At 37.0% G+C, this 16036-nt stretch overlaps 1 protein-coding gene across 3 annotated transcripts in view; it reads right to left on the bottom strand.

Annotated features, from left to right (window-relative positions):
* Nucleotides 1-16036, bottom strand: part of CDK19 (cyclin dependent kinase 19) — a 179577-nt gene that overhangs the window by 16054 nt on the left and 147487 nt on the right. For all 3 annotated transcript variants that reach the window (XM_027088697.1, XM_027088689.1, XM_027088703.1), the window contains 2 exons: nt 7970-8027; nt 2299-2430 (listed from right to left, as the gene is read on the bottom strand). In XM_027088697.1, the coding sequence (XP_026944498.1) occupies nt 2299-2430; nt 7970-8027 (190 nt within the window). The remainder of the gene's footprint in view (nt 1-2298; nt 2431-7969; nt 8028-16036) is intronic.

Here is a 16036-nt window from a genome sequence, read left to right as displayed (position 1 = left end):
ACTCTTTTTCTATGTCTTAGCTTTTTTCTTAACTGCTATCCAGAATAAGTAATTGGGACTTGACTAAAATTAGAAATTAGCAATTATGTTTTTATCTTTAATTCGTAAATCTTATTTTTACTGAGCAAGTAAGTCGCAAGCTGGTTAAAATTCAATTTCAGTTCTCTTTACCCTGAGGAAATAAGAAATATAGTTGGTTTCCAATTCATACCCAATTACCTTTATTTCCAAAAAAACACATCTATTTTTTATTCCAACAGTAGAGCAGTTAATCAGAAAATATTCATAAAACTATGCTTCTGAAAGTGTGGGGACCACATACAACAGAATCACCAGTGGTACCTGTTAAACAGAGGCCTCACTACCATGGGTTTGCTAAGAATCTCAGAGTGAGACAGATTTTGGTGGGGCATCATTTAGTTGGTTTTTGGCTGAACCTGCCTTTTCTTCCTGGAAATCTCCCTTCTAGACATAGACTGCATAGTGCTTGGTAAGAGCCCAATGCACATGGGTGTCTGCTGTTGTCACATCCTGTACTCCCACCCTATGCCCTGGGTTATCTCATCATCAGTCCTGTTCTAAGGCACCCCCTGTTGCTTCCAACTGACACTCCCCTTCTCTCTGGCTTACATTTGGTTTCTTCCTATCCTCTGGTACCTTCTGAGATTGTCTAGATTTTACTGTTCTCAATAGAGAGACCTAATAACAGAAAAAGCAAACATAATTCTAAATGTCTCAAAAATATAGCCCCTCAGTAAAAGTCATTCATTGGAATGTAAATAGAGTCAGGGTCTGATTTTCACTCCTCATTCTAAGGACCGCTCCATCCCTTCCATTGGCTTTTTGTAGTTCTCCTTTATTCAAAGACAGCTACCACTGTCCCTGGCAGACAGAGTGGCAGCCTCTGGTAAGGGGCCTTATTACTATAAGCTCAACTGCCAGGGGACAGGTCTAAGGTCAGTCTCACACTCCTCTACTATCAAACACAAACTGGTTTTCCTCACAGTGCTGTGGCTACTCATAGCCTTTTTCACTAATTTAACAAAATCCTTTAGCAGTATTTACGAAGAATTATAATATTCCGCACTGTGCTAGTGTCTCAATCCCTAGACAAAGAAAGTATAAATGTGTTCTGGGTATCTGAGTTTTGCAGAAATCAGACCTCCTGACGAATGAGGACATTACTATATTTTTGTTTCCCTTTTTACCCATGAATAGGTTAATTATGAGTCTAATCTTTTCAAACGTGAGAACTTCATTTATAGTTCTTTGGCTGCCAGCAGGTTTTTCATAAGCTTAACAGAAAAAGGATTGAGCTGACTTGTCTATTTTTAATAATTTTACAGCTTAAGTGCCTTTATCAAATAGAACTCAACAAAAGCGGCTAAATGTAGTCAAAACAGATATTAGTCTAATACAAGTAAACAGAAAATTCAAGAAAAGGAAAATTTAAAGAAACACACTTAGAGCAAATTTAAGTACCTTACAGAACTAGCCCTTCACATTAACAGTACTATTTACTCCCTCCCTCCCCTCTCTTTTTACCTCCTTTAAAGCAATATCTAGGTCTGAGGACAGCTCTCTCTTCCTGACTCCCTCAATTAGCAGCTGGGACCTCTGAGGACACTGTAATGACAGGTAGCAAAATCTCTGATGCCTCTGTTCTGAAGGAGACTTAAAATTTTACAGAGTATGTTTATAACAGGTTTTCTTACTCAGTTTTTTCACTCGGTGAGATGGCAAGATGCTGAGCACAGCTAATCTACCCAGGCTCTATTTCCTACCTTAATGGAGAAACTGCCATTCTGAAAACTGTAATGGCAAGAGAGAAAGATTAGTCATATTGTTTCTTGCTTAGGAAAGGACTGACTGACTAACTTTTCCCCAAATAGAAGGGGCTCTCTCCAATAACTACACTACTCCCGTTTTTCTCTTTTTGTGAAGAAAACAAGTCTAAACCTCTCTCCAGTTCTTCTGATTGATAGTAAGTAAAAAATAACATTTGCATGTTATTGTTTCTATAGCAACTCAAGAAGATCAGATACTTCTATCCTCTGAAAGAAAATTTCTTTTTTTAAAGGAATCATATTCTCCTATACAGTTAAAAATCCAAATCTACCAGATTACAAAATCTGGGAATATAAACAACAGGACTTTTACAAAGAAATTTAAAGTGGTTTTTACAAAGCAGCTTTATTATTATACCATTTAGTATTTATGATAATGCAATATCATATGATAATGATACGATAATGTAATACTTACCAACTATAAGTAAATCATTTTAGACTAACTTACCAATGGCTTTTGTATAATGCCTTGCACCAAGCAAAAGTTCTGGAGCCCGATACCAAAAAGTCACAACTACTGGATCCAAATCTGCTAGTGGCTTTAGAGGAGAATTGAATAATCTGGCAAAACCCATGTCAGCTAAAAAATAAAATAGTAAGAAATCAGGTTGGTATGCTCTTATAACCATGCAAGGTTGATGACAATAGCCACTAACCTTATAAAGCAATCCTTTTTCCTCTCTCTGTACCAGGCACCAAATCTCCCCTTCTGAGGTAGATACTACTATTGTGCCTATTTTACTGATGAAGAAACTGAGGCTTAGAGATATTCTGACTTGTCCAAGGTCATAGAACTAGTAACTACAGAGTCAGAATTAGAATCCAGGTCTGACTTCAGATTCCTGGCTTTCAGAGACAGAATAATATTCTTAAATATTTTTAAAATAGAAAATAGTCTAAAAGTTTCCATGATTGATTATGACTTCTGTATGCCTATATATCGAAAAAACCTGACTATATCTTAGTTCAGTGTGTGCTAGAGTTGGTTGGCTCTCATGGACCCAGCAGAGCCAATTCATACACATCTTCTGAACTCTGTTCAGTAACGTCATGTTTGTGGCTTGAAATTGGCTATGGTGGGAGTATTTACATCACGGAAAACAGCAAATGCTACAAATTGGGGTTTTTCCCCCCCGAGAGCCAGTTGTTGTATAGTTATCAGCACATCACATACATGGTTCCAAGAACATAGAACACATAAGAGAGAATGTTATAATTCAGCATTTAACAAAGGTCTATACCAAAGATAACTAAAATATTAGAGGTACACAAAAGTAGTAAAAAGACTACTACTATAATAAGGTGTTGGTGACTAATTTTCTTAAGATTTCCTAAAGAATAAATACCTTATACCTATAAAGCACTTCAGAGTTTACAAATGGTTTTCACATACATCATACATCACTTCATCTAATCCTCATAAGAATGCTGGTTTAATAAGTACTGCCCTTGCCACACTTCTGTGATGAAGAATCTAAGGCCCAAAGCAGTTCAATGACTTGCCCAAAGTCACAGGGATAGGAAGTGAAAATGCCAGTACAAACATGTTATAATTTAGCAGCTACATTCTTAACCATGGAACTGATATCCAATAGATTACACATATGATAACTGCATGTCACAAAGGCAAAAATCACAAAAATGATAAACCTCTATAATATGAAATATATACACAGTAAGTATATTTTGACTGTATAAGGGTCCCTAGTGTACTATACAATGCACAAATAGTAAAGTTTCAGCTACAGAGTATCATTTAATCTAAAACCAATATACTATGATATACATTAAATTTTTAATTTACAGTGACTTTGTTTCTTTAGAGTTTGAATAATTTACAAGACTTTCTGAGAATGCTTTGGAGGACCCAGGTCTTAAAAAATAAAGCTACCCAAGGATGCCTATGCTGATGCCTACACTTTCTTAAGCAAATTTCCCTATAGCAAACGCAAATATTCAAAACCATTCTACCAATATTACACCTACCTCAAAGCACTGCTCTATATATTTAGTAGATGCTGATTGTTGTTGATGGCAAAGTAATATGATGGAATACTCTTTCATACATAGAAAATCATGCTATTTTTAAGTAAAGGCTAAAGCCAGTATTTCTCCCCTTATTCTCCACCTTCTAAGTTTTATATAAGCCACATCTATTCACTGAAAAATGAAATCAAGCCCAGACGAAACAATAAATATTCTTAAAAACAATTCCCATCTATTGTATGAACTTTAAAGGAGTTTCAAACCATTTTTCAAATAATTACTAATTTAGACAAAAGGTAATTAGCCTAAACATTCCTAACACCTATTTTCCTAATAGGTGTTTCCTAATAGATATGAGTGAGTTTATGATATAAACACCTAATAGGTGTTTCCTAATAGATATGAGTGAAATTGTTCAATTCAACAGACAGGGGTAGTAAAATTCTGGTGTGGGTGCTAATTAGACAGTATCAAATGATAGAAAAGCAGCAGAAGGCAGTGTCTACTGCCAAGGAGCTTACATGAAGGTGAGATGACAAAATACATGGAGTAGATAAAAATAAAAAGGATAAGTACTGTAAGACTAAAGGAGAGTTGCTGCTGGTTTCTACTAGACTTGAAGTCCCTTGAGGGAAGGGGTTATGTCTCCTTCACAGTTTTATCTGGAACAATGTCTGATAAACATTTGTAGGAGTGGACTAAATCGAAAGTGGAACTTGAGCTGGATTCTGAAGGATGGATCATTGTGAACAGTAAAGGCGGCGATGAGCATTTTAGGTAAGACCTGGAAGTCTTCAGGTTGCTGGGGAGGGGAAGCCTCAGATACAGGGAAGGGCACAGTATGTTTTCCATTTGACTATGCTTTCTTTCCCTTTCAGTCAAAAAAGAACTGTTATAAAGTGTGAAGCACAGACATCAGAGCATTACTGATTTTTTAAAAAAATAATGTGCTATTAAAACAAAATTTAAAAACAATTTAATCAACTAGATTAATCGTTCACTAGACCTTTAATACCAATTATTGCTTACTTTTAACCCTGATTTTATCTTTAATCTTGGATAGAATTATAATCCTAAAACTCTTAACAATAAGGCAATTAACTGGCCTGGCTAGAATACAGAATTTATGTTGAGGAGTAGTAGGGCTATTTGGGAGAATAAGGAGAAGACATTAAGTTTGGTGACTGGCATAAATGTGATGACTGGTACCGCATGGGAAAGTATAAGATGATGATGATGAATTTGGTTTGGAATTAATGCAATATAGGTTGCCAGCAGAACATCCAAATAGAGATAAACATTTCATCTAGGGTGAGAGAACAGAATCTGAGATGCAGATCTTAGAATCATTTTCATAGAACCCAAGCTTTTGAGGCCACAACGTATCAATTCCCTAAAGAAGTCATTGTGGAGGGAGGCCATGTCCCAAGCCAGTACCTAGGCTGTCTTGAAACAAAAAGGTAATAGGAATAAAGAGGCAAAAATGAATAAAATACAGAAGTAACAGCAAAAGTAGTAGATAGAAAAATAGAATTACATGATGTCATATAGACCAAAGGAAAAGACGGTCACAAGGCCAGACTAGCCAGAAGAACAAATAACAAGACAGTAAAGGAAAACAACAACTAAACACAGGCCATTAGATTTGGTAAGACAGAGATCATAGATGGCCTTTTAGAGAGCAGTTTCAATAGAGGGGCAGAATTAAGACATCAGATAATAACAAATTAGGGTAAGTGAAAACAATGCGTAAACATCATGTATTTTAGAAGTAGAGGAACAAGGGGAAAAATTGAACAAATTGTAAAGAAAACAAAATGGATATGAGAAAATTTATGTTAAACTGGGGTGATGACTATGGAGAACAGTATGGAGGTTCCTTAAAAAACTAAAAGTAGAACTACCATACTACCCAGCAATCCCACTACTGGGCATATACCCTGAGAAAACCATAATTCAAAAAGAGTCATGTACTACAGTGTTCATTGCAGCACTATTTACAATAGCCAGGAGATGGAAGCAACCTAAGTGTCCATCATCGGATGAATGGATAAAGAAGATGTGGCACGTATATACAATGGAATATTACTCAGCCATAAAAAGAAACAAAATTGAGTTATTTGTAGTGAGGTGGATGGACCTAGAGACTGTCATATAGAGTGATGTAAGTCAGAAAAACAAATACTGTATGCTAACATATATATATATAGAATCTAAAAAAAAAAAGGTTCTGAAGAACCTAGGGGCAGGACAGGAATAAAGACGCAGACATAGAGAATGGACTTGAGGACAGGGGGAGGGGGAAGGGTAAGCTGGGACGAAGTAAGAGAGTAGCAGTGACACACACACACTACCAAATGTAAAACAGATAGCTAGTGGGAAGCAGCTGCATAGCACAGGGAGATCAGCTCGGTGCTTTGTGACCACCTAGAGGGGTGGGATAGGGAGGGTGGGATAGGGAGGGTGGGAGGGGATGCAAGAGGGAGGGGATATGGGGATATATGTACACGTATAGCTGATTCACTTTGTTATACAGCAGAAACTAACACAACAATGTGAAGCAATTATACTCCAATAAAGATGTTAAAAAAAATTGGGGTGAGGATTATGAATGTTTAAAGGTGAAGAGGAGAAACTTGAGAAGGAGAGAATGGAGATACTGTAATAAGAAGGGCTCAAGTACAGCAGGAAGATATTTAGAAGCTAGGAAGGACATCAGATAGGACTGAGGAGAAAGAGACACTCTTTCTCTGAGACTGTTTCAAAGGCAGAGCTGTGCTGACAAAAAGTGGTCAGTGAGGTCATACCAGATAACTCCGATATCACTAGGCAGCAGTGTTTGGAGGGAAAGAGACCCCAGACTTGGAATTCAAGTCCTTCCTTTGAAAGGCTGAGTAAGCTACAGTCTCTCTAAATCCAGCTTTCCTTATCTGCAGTATCTACCATAGAGGGTGGTTGTGTAAAGCAAATGAGATAACGTTTGAAAGTATCTACCTTAGTGTCCCCCATAGAAGGACCATCCTTTATTTCCCTTTCACGAGGGTCTAGAAAAACTAGGTACTCAATAAATGCCTCCAAGTAAAAGTGTGAGAGTGAAACAGAAAAGTGAGGAGCGGTAGAAAGGGGATGGGAGGGAGGAGGAAGGAAAGTGGAAAGGGAAGGAAAGCAGCCACCTGGTTCTTAACTAACAACAACAGAATTTTTTTATGACTCAATCTCAGTAAAGTCAGAGTAGAGGTTTAAAGAAAGAAAAGTTGGTTTAGAACAGCTTCTTCAGGAAGTGGGCTAGTGAATTAATTGAAGAAGTAGAAAACCAAGCAGCAGGGCACGCTTGGTTGAAGCAGGACAGACTGAATTTGTAGTATGTCAAGTTAGCACAATTCCGCACCACTTCGACCATGATATATTCTAACAGCAAAGAAAGCAGGTTGCTGAAACAAAATTTACTTTAAGATCTTTCTAAAAAGCATTGGACATTCAATAAATGTTAAGTTCTATTATAAGAAATTAGAACAAAGCATTTCTTAGCTCATTTTCTCCCCAAATATGTCATAGGTATAAATGATGGCAATTTCTTTCAGAACTTTCAAGTTGCAAAGAAATTTTTAATACAGAGACAAGACTTCTGCCAGTGCCTTAATCTAAGACTGGCAAGCAAGAGAGTCTATAAATATATACATTCATTTGGAAAAGATATGTTGGTACCTGGCACAGGACATGTGGTGGAGGGAGGGGAGGGCGGGGGGAGGTATCTGTGAAGATCTGTATGTACTAGGTCAGGGTGAGAGGGATGTATTCCGGGAAACATTTGGTAAAGCTGAGACAAAAGTAAGATTCAGAGATTATGTTTAGGGTGACTGTGCAGGACAGTAACAGTAGCATAAACACACACTTGGGGTATTGTATGGGAATGAATTTTTTGCTTGCTTCAGCTTAGAATTATAGAACCTTATTTTGGGAATAAATCTGAGGGATTTTATAAACTATCTATCTACATTTCCCAACATCTTTTCTACAAATATTATGAGGAATTAATTTTTAAATTAACTACTTAAATAAGAGTATTAAAAAGGGAAACCATCTTTGCAGTCACTTCAGTTTCTTAGTAAATTATTTTAGAAATAATTACCTACCTATTTTGACTCTGCCCCTCTCAGGACCTTCTCCCATTACTAGGATATTTGCTGGTTTCTAGAAATAAAAATAGAGCATTCAAATTACTATATTTATTCTTTTGACATGCTCTAAAATGGAAAAAAGTTCTTATAATATGAAAATATCACTTTTGGATTTTCATCAAAACTATAATTGAATATCAAGTACCCTCTATATAGTTAAAGCATTTGACATACTTGAAGTTAGCACTAACTTTCCAAAAACATCCTTGCTATAGAAACATCTTATTTTCAAAATCATATCATACAAAAAATCACAAAGGAATTAAAGCTGTCATTTCTATTTACCCCACAAAAGTAATGAGTAAGAATAATTCTTAAACCTGCACAAATTATAAGCTGTCCTATTGCTGCCCACAATAAAGGGCTTTTGTGGTTGAAAATTTTTACATAAAATTTCCAGCCACAATATAACTACCTTCATTTAAATGAATCAAGTGGAATATTCCTTGCTAAATATTTCTAAGCTACTACTATAGGAAAACATGGTCAACATTCAGCAAACTCCATTAAAATTCATACACATTTTCAGCCATAGTTCATGTAAAAGTGAGAAATTCCAAATATAATCTCAAGATGTAGGAAAATAAAAGCCAAGGCTAATACAGAGCTATATAAAGAAAAGAGTAGGCTGCAAATGTACCCAGCGTCTTTTAAGTCATCCTTTTTTGTAGACATTTGGAAACAGAGAAACTGTGAAGATACACACTTTTGGGCAAGTAAGTCTCCTCTGTAAACTCTTTGGAGAGAAAAATTTATGATTCATTTATTTAATCAATGAATATATTTTTAGTGTCTTCTAGGGAGAAAGAACCATACTAACCATACAAAGAATTAAGAGGAAAAATAAAGGCACAGTAAACCAAGTTCCTAACCTCCAGATGCTCACTACATAAGTAGAAAGAAATATCAGAAGTTTTGTATAATTCTAGAAGGTAATGCTAATTATGAGTTATGGAGAGGACTGAGATCTTGGGTTAGAGGCTAAACTAGATTACTTTTAAGATCTCTTCCAATTTTCCAGCTCTTTTTAAAGTTTCAATGAAAACAATAAGCATTAAAGAAAAAAAAAGTTCAAAGAAGGAATTAACAAGAGCTTCCATTGTTAAGGGAAATGTTCACTGGAGGTGGGGCAGCGGCTATGTCCATCATCCAGATCCTGAAAAATGAACAGAAGCTAGAATGGCAGAGCAGAAGAAAGGTAAGGGCTGGGCTTCCCTGGTGGCGCAGTGGTTGAGAGTCCGCCTGCCAATGCAGGGGACACGGGTTCGTGCCCCGGTCTGGGAAGATCCCACATGCCGCGGAGCGGCTGGGCCCGTGAGCCATAGCCGCTGGGCCTGCGCGTCCGGAGCCTGTGCTCCGCAACGGGAGAGGCTGCAACACTGAGAGTCACGCGTACCAAAAAAAAAAAAAAAAAAAAAAAGAAAGGTAAGGGCTATGCACAAAGCAAGCTTAGGAGAGAGTAATAAGTCTGACTTGACAGAAGGCAGAGGACTCATGTTGGAGGTGGTAAAATGAACCTAGACCCTGCAGAGTCTTAATTGCCAGGTGAAGTAATCGGACCTTTGTACACATTACAGGCAGTGAGATTACAGGAAAGAGGGAGGTATCAGAACTGGGTGTAAGGTGATAAGCGCTTCATCCAAGGACTTCTCAGCTGAAATGACGAGGGAGTTATGGAGCTGAGGAACATTTTAAAGGAGAAATTAACAGGACTTTGTGACTAGTTGAAGGCAGAAGATTAAGACAAAGGGTGATAAAGATTTCATTAAGGTTTTGAGTTTATGTGACTGGAAGAATGGTGCCCTTGTGATAGAAAATTTATGAGAGGTACTGATTTGGGAGGGGGAACAACAAAGAGAAGGAGAAGGCACATTGAGTTTGAGTGATATGAGAGGCCTAGTTGTACTAGCCAGGGGAGTGGAAATAGGAAGATTTAGATTTTTTTAAAAAATAAATTTATATTTTATTTATTTATTTTTGGCTGCGCTGGGTCTTTACTGCTGCATGCGGGCATTCTCTAGTTGCAGTGCGGGGGCTACTCTTCATTGCAGTGCGCGGCCTTCTCATTGTGGTGGCTTCTCTTATTGCAGAGCACGGGCTCTAGGTGCATGGGCTTCAGTAGTTGCAGCACACAGGCCCAGTAGTTGTGGCTCGTGGGCTCCAGAGCGCAGGATCAGTAGTTGTGGCGCATGGGCTTAGTTGCTCCATAGCATGTGGGATCTTCCTGGACCAGGGCTCAAACCTGTGTCTCCTGCATTGGCAGGCAGATTCTTAACCACTGTGCCACCAGGGAAACCCAAAGATTTAGATTTGAAAGTTATTGTCACTGGAGTGTGATAATTGAAGACATGAGACAAGATTAGTTTACTGTAGCAGAAAGAGAAAAATGTATCAGACGAAAAACCAAACCTTCAAGATTCAAGTTTAACAACTATTTATCAAAGATCCATTATGTATAAAACACTGTCCTGCAGACTTTCAGGAAACAAAGAGAAATAAAACATGAAGCCCTTGACTTCAAGGAGTTTAATATCTAGTAGGGAAAGACAGACAGATTACTTTTTAGAGTACGAGGCAGATTACAGAAAGTACCAAAATAGCAAAATAAATTGCCAGGAACAGATGATTCTGCTCAGTGAATATCAGGATAGTCTTTAGGAAGGAGATGACTTTAGATGAATTTAAGAGTGCCTAAGATTTTGATAAGCATAAACAGAAGAATGACTTTTCAGGCTTAGAGAACCCTAAAAGTAAGAGCCTGGTCACAAAGAAAACCCAGGGACATGACATACTGGGAGAGCCTACAAGTATTTTGATTTTGACTAGAGCATAGAATGCTCAGTGTAGAGCATTCCTAAGGCTAGGAACTATGTTGCAAATTAAACGTCACATTAAAGAAACTACAATTTATGCTATAGGCTAAGCCGAGACAAGACAGTGAGATAATCAGATCTATATTAGGAAAAAACTCTGGTAGCACTGTGAAGGATGAACTGAGAAGGAAAGGTGGACCACAAAGTAGAGACAGAGACCAGCTGGAAGTGGTTACAACAGTCAAGGGAAAAGTAAGGGGTCCCTAACTTGTGACAATGGTCATGGAGCAACACATAAGAGCATTTCAAGGGAAAAGTTCAAGATTTGGCATTGCTTTTTTGCACCACCTTCACTTCCCTCCATAGTCACTCATTCAACAAATACTGATTCAGTATCGAGCAGTGATTTAGATGCTAGAGATACAGTAGTAAACAAAACCAGGCAAGATCCTTGACCTCATGGAGCTTACATTCTAGTGGGAAGAGAAGGGCAATAAATAACAAATGTACAGTACATCAGTATTGATAAGTACTGTGGATAAAAATTAAATAAGGAGAACACAAAGAGATTTCCGCATCTGGTATTATGGCTGAGTAGGTGCTCTAGGAGACCCTGCCATTACAGAACAACAATATATATGCTGCCTAAGAAACGTTCCTTGAAGGATCCTTGATCTCACAAGAGATAAGGCAGGGGTCCCCAACCCCCGGGCCCCAAACCAGTACCAGTCCGGCCGCACAGCAGGAGGTGAGCGGCAGGCAAGTGAGCGAAGCTTCATCTGCCGCTCCCCATCGATCCCCATCGCTCGCATTACCGCCTGCACCATCCTCCCCACTCCAATTCATGGAAAAACTGTCTTCCATGAAACTGGTCCCTGGTGCCAAAACGTCTCGGGAACCACTGAGATAAGGATATCTACAACAACCCCAGCCCCACCCCCAAATAAGGGCTGGAGAAGGAAGGAAAGGCAGGATGGACCTGGGAGCAGATGCCAGTAACACACTTCACTGGGGACACTGAACCCTGGACCACCAGCAAGGTGAAGAAACTGAGCCTGTTCCCTGACAATCAGTCAAGACTCCCATGGGGACTAAAGTAAACCAGAAGAAGCAAAAGGAAACCCTTTCTGTAGGAAAAACTTCCTAGCTTAGGCCTAAGGACTAAAACAATACATTTTCCTGCTAAAAACATACTTTAATCCATTCACATACTATTTACAAGAGATCCATCTGAGTGGAAGGACCATAAAAGCTGAAAGTAAAAGCCTATTAAAAGAGCAGGCAAACTGCTAAAAGAATCAACTATAGTAATGTCAGACAAAATAGCTTTTAAGACAAAAGCATTATTAGGAGTAGAGATGGTCACCATGTAATGATACAAGATTCAATTCACCAGGAAGAGAGAACACTCCTAACACTCATTATGTACTTGAAATATATATGTATTTGATATAATTTCAGGGAGGGAAAAGACCAAGGATAACAAACGTTTCTCAATAATTGATATGTCAAGCAGACAAAAGATTAGTAAGATATAGACCATCCAAACGACACAATTAACAAAGTTGATCTAACAGGCATATACACAACTTTTTAATTAGAGAGTACACATTTTTTTTTTCCAATCATACATGGAACATTTACAAATGTTGTTAGTGTACTAGCAGGTCTCAAGAAATTTCAAGGAATTGTTATCAAACAGACTATGTTCTCTGACCACAATGAAATTAAGTTAAAAGTCAATTACAGGGACTTCCCTGGTGGTGCAGTGGTTAAGAATCAGCCTGCCAATGCAGGGGACACAGGTTCGATCCCTGGTCCTAGAAGATCCCACTTGCCGTGGAGCAACTAAGTCTGTGCGCCACAACTGCTGAGCCTGCGCTCTACAACTACTGAAGCCCATGTGCTGCAACTACTGAAGCTCACACGCCTAGAACCCATGCTCTGCAACAAGAGAAGCCACCGCAATGAAAAGCCCACACTCGTCGCAACTAGAGAAAGCCCACGCACAGCAATGAAGACCCAATGCAGCCCCCCCCAAAAGTCAATTACAAAAGTATAAATCTAAAACTCCATATATTTGGAAATGTAAAAATACCTCTAAATTATTCAAAGGTAAAAGGAGAAAGTATGAAGAAATTTAAAATACTCAGAAATGGAATAATGATAGTATGACCTATCAAAACCTGTGGAACTTACAAGGGAAATGTATAGCCTTAAATATTTACGTTAGGAAGAAAGGCTCAAAATAATTATGTGCCTAAGTTAAGAAGTTAAAACAAAACAAAATTCAACAGACTAAAACAAAAGAAAGTAGAAGTATAAAGGTAAGGACAGGAATTTATGAACAAGAGAGGATTTATGAAGCCTTTAGGACAACTACATCAAAAGGAGAGAAAGTGCAAATAGATGATATTACAAATTTTAAAAAGAAACATAACTATAGATTCAGTGGAGGTTAGAAAGATAAAAGAACCCTATTAAAAAACTATATCTATTAATTTAAAAATATATACAAAATAGGCAAATTCAAGAAACTGTAACCTACAAATTGACTCAAAATGAATTAGAAAACCTGAAGAAACCAAGAAGTAGTAAATAAAGTAAAACTGGACTTAAAAATCTTGCTACCAAAGGGTAAGCTGGGACGAAGTGAGAGAGTGGTATGGACTTATATACACTACCAAATGTAAAACAGATAGCTAGTGGGAAGCAGCCGCATAGCACAGGGAGATCAGCTCGGTGCTCTGTGACCACCTAGAGGAGTGGGATAGGGAGGGTGGGAGGGAGATGCAAGAGGGAGGAGATATGGGGATGTATGTATATGTATAGCTGATTCACTTTGTTTAAAGCAAAAACTAACACACCATTGTAAAGCAATTATACTCCAATAAAGATGTTAAAAAGAAAAATCTTGCTACCAAGAAAACAGATGATCACAGAGGCAAGTTCTCCAAATTTTCAATGAACAGATTGTTTCAATTTTATTCAAACGTTTTCAGAGAATAGAAGAAGAGGGAATACTCCCAACACATTCTAGAAAGCCAGTATAACCTTGACAGAAAAACCAAAAAAGGATAAGAAAGAAAAACTTCAGGCCAACTCCACTCAAAAATATTAAACAAAATAGTAATAAGCCAAATCCAGAAAAAGGAATGCCAGGATGGCTTAATATAAGAAAATCTATATAAGTCCATCACCACAGTGACAGATTAAAGAAGAAAGATGATTTAATTATCTTGATAGAGGCTGAAAAAGCAGCTCATAAAATTTAACACCCAGTCATGATAAAAACTCTCAGCAAGTTAGACTAGAAAAAACTTCCTTAACCTGATAATGGGTATATATCAAAAACTAAGAAAGAAACATTGAAATCATTTCCTTTAAAATCAGGAATAATGTAAGAATACCCACTATTAACACTTCTAAAATCAACACTGTACTATAAGTCTATTACTATAAAACAATAATTAAAGACATATATATTAGAAAGGCAAAAATAAAACTATTGTTATTTTCAGATAATATAATTACCTACATAGAAAGCCCAGAGTATTTACAGGCAAATTATTAGCAAAAGTAAGAGAGTTTAGACCGTCTGGCTACTTGAACAATATGAACAAGTCAACTGTATTTCTGTATATCAGGAAAAAAAAGCTAGGAAATATAATTTTTCAAAGACAGCATTTCTATAGCAACAACAACAAAAAAGTATAAGGTGCCTAGGAATAAATATATCAAAAGATTTACAAGATTTTTATACAGAACACCTTGAAACCTTGTTTTAAACGATATTAAGAAGTTCTAAATAAATTAAGAGCTCATGTTAATAGATAAGAAGACTCAATATAGTAAAGACATCAATTCTCCCAATACTTCTCTGTATATTCAATGCAATTTCAATCAAAATTCCATCAGAGTTTCCTTGTGGAACTTGAAAAGCTGATTTTAAAATGTATGTGAAAGAGCAAAGAGCTAAGAATAGCCAAGATACTCACAAAGTGTTAGGGGTAGGGGATGAGGCGAGGAATCTGGCTCAAAACATTATATCAAGATTTATTTTAAAGCTATAGTGATTAAACAGTGTGGTTCTAGTACAGGGATAGACAAACTGATCAATGGGAGAGAATGGAGAACCCAGATGGAACCAAAATACTGAGAGAGAACTTCAGATCAGTGGAGAAAGGAAGAACTAATCAATAAGTGGTGCTGGCACAACAGGTTATCTAAGTGGGAAAAAAATAAGTAAAATGAATCCTCACCTCATATCATATAAACAACAATTTCAGGAGGATTAAGGAATTAAATGTGAAAAGCAAAACTTTAAAACTTTGGAGGAAAAAAAAACTGGAGAATATCTTTCTGAGGTGAGGAAGAATTTCTTAAACAAGATACAAAGAATAACCATAAGAGAAAAGACATAAATTTGTCTATTAAAATAACTTCCAATCATCAAAGATAAGGAAAATAAAAAGACAAAGCACAGACAGGCAAAAGTATTTGCAACACTTATCAGTAACAAAGGTTTAGTATCCAGAATAAAGAACTCCTACAAATCAATATGAAAAACAAGCTAACAGAAAAATGGACAAAACGTCCAAACAGGGATTTAACAAAAAGAAGAAAATGTTTAACCACTAAGCATATGAAAAGATGATGCTATACCTCATCAATAATGGGGAAAATGCAAATTAAAATCACAGTGAGATACCATTTTACACCTAGTAAATTGGTTAAAAATTAAGAACAGTTGAGTAGGAAGTACCTCAGGGGAGCTCCAATACATTGCTGGTGGGAGAATAAATTGGTACAACTTTTTTGGAAAACAATTTGGCATCATCTTGCAAAACTGAACAATTGCATACCCTTTGACTCAGTAATTCCATTTTTAGAAACACCAAAGAATGTTCATAGCAGCACAGTTTGTAATAAAAAAAAAAAAAAATCTGGACGCAACTCAAATTTCTAGCCAATAGGAAAATGGAGAAATTAATCGTGGTAGAGTCACACAATGAATTTTAAAACAGCAGTGAAAATCACTGAATTACAGACAAAAGTAAAAAATGTTCAGATCTTGGAAGCATTATGTTGAGAGAAAAAAAGCAAGTTTTAGAAGACTATATACACAGGATGCCATTTTCATAAAACTTAAAACCGAGCAAAGCTAAAAAATGTTCTGTTCAGGCATATATACAAATGTGATAAACCT

The sequence above is a fragment of the Aethalodelphis obliquidens genome, unplaced genomic scaffold (assembly GCF_003676395.1).
Source record: "Aethalodelphis obliquidens isolate GAN/ISIS:26980383/991018 unplaced genomic scaffold, ASM367639v1 scaffold3, whole genome shotgun sequence".
In the NCBI taxonomy this organism is placed as follows: Eukaryota; Metazoa; Chordata; class Mammalia; order Artiodactyla; family Delphinidae; genus Aethalodelphis; species Aethalodelphis obliquidens.
The sequence above is the reverse complement of the archived record's forward strand: the minus strand, read 5'-3'. Positions and strand labels throughout refer to the sequence as shown.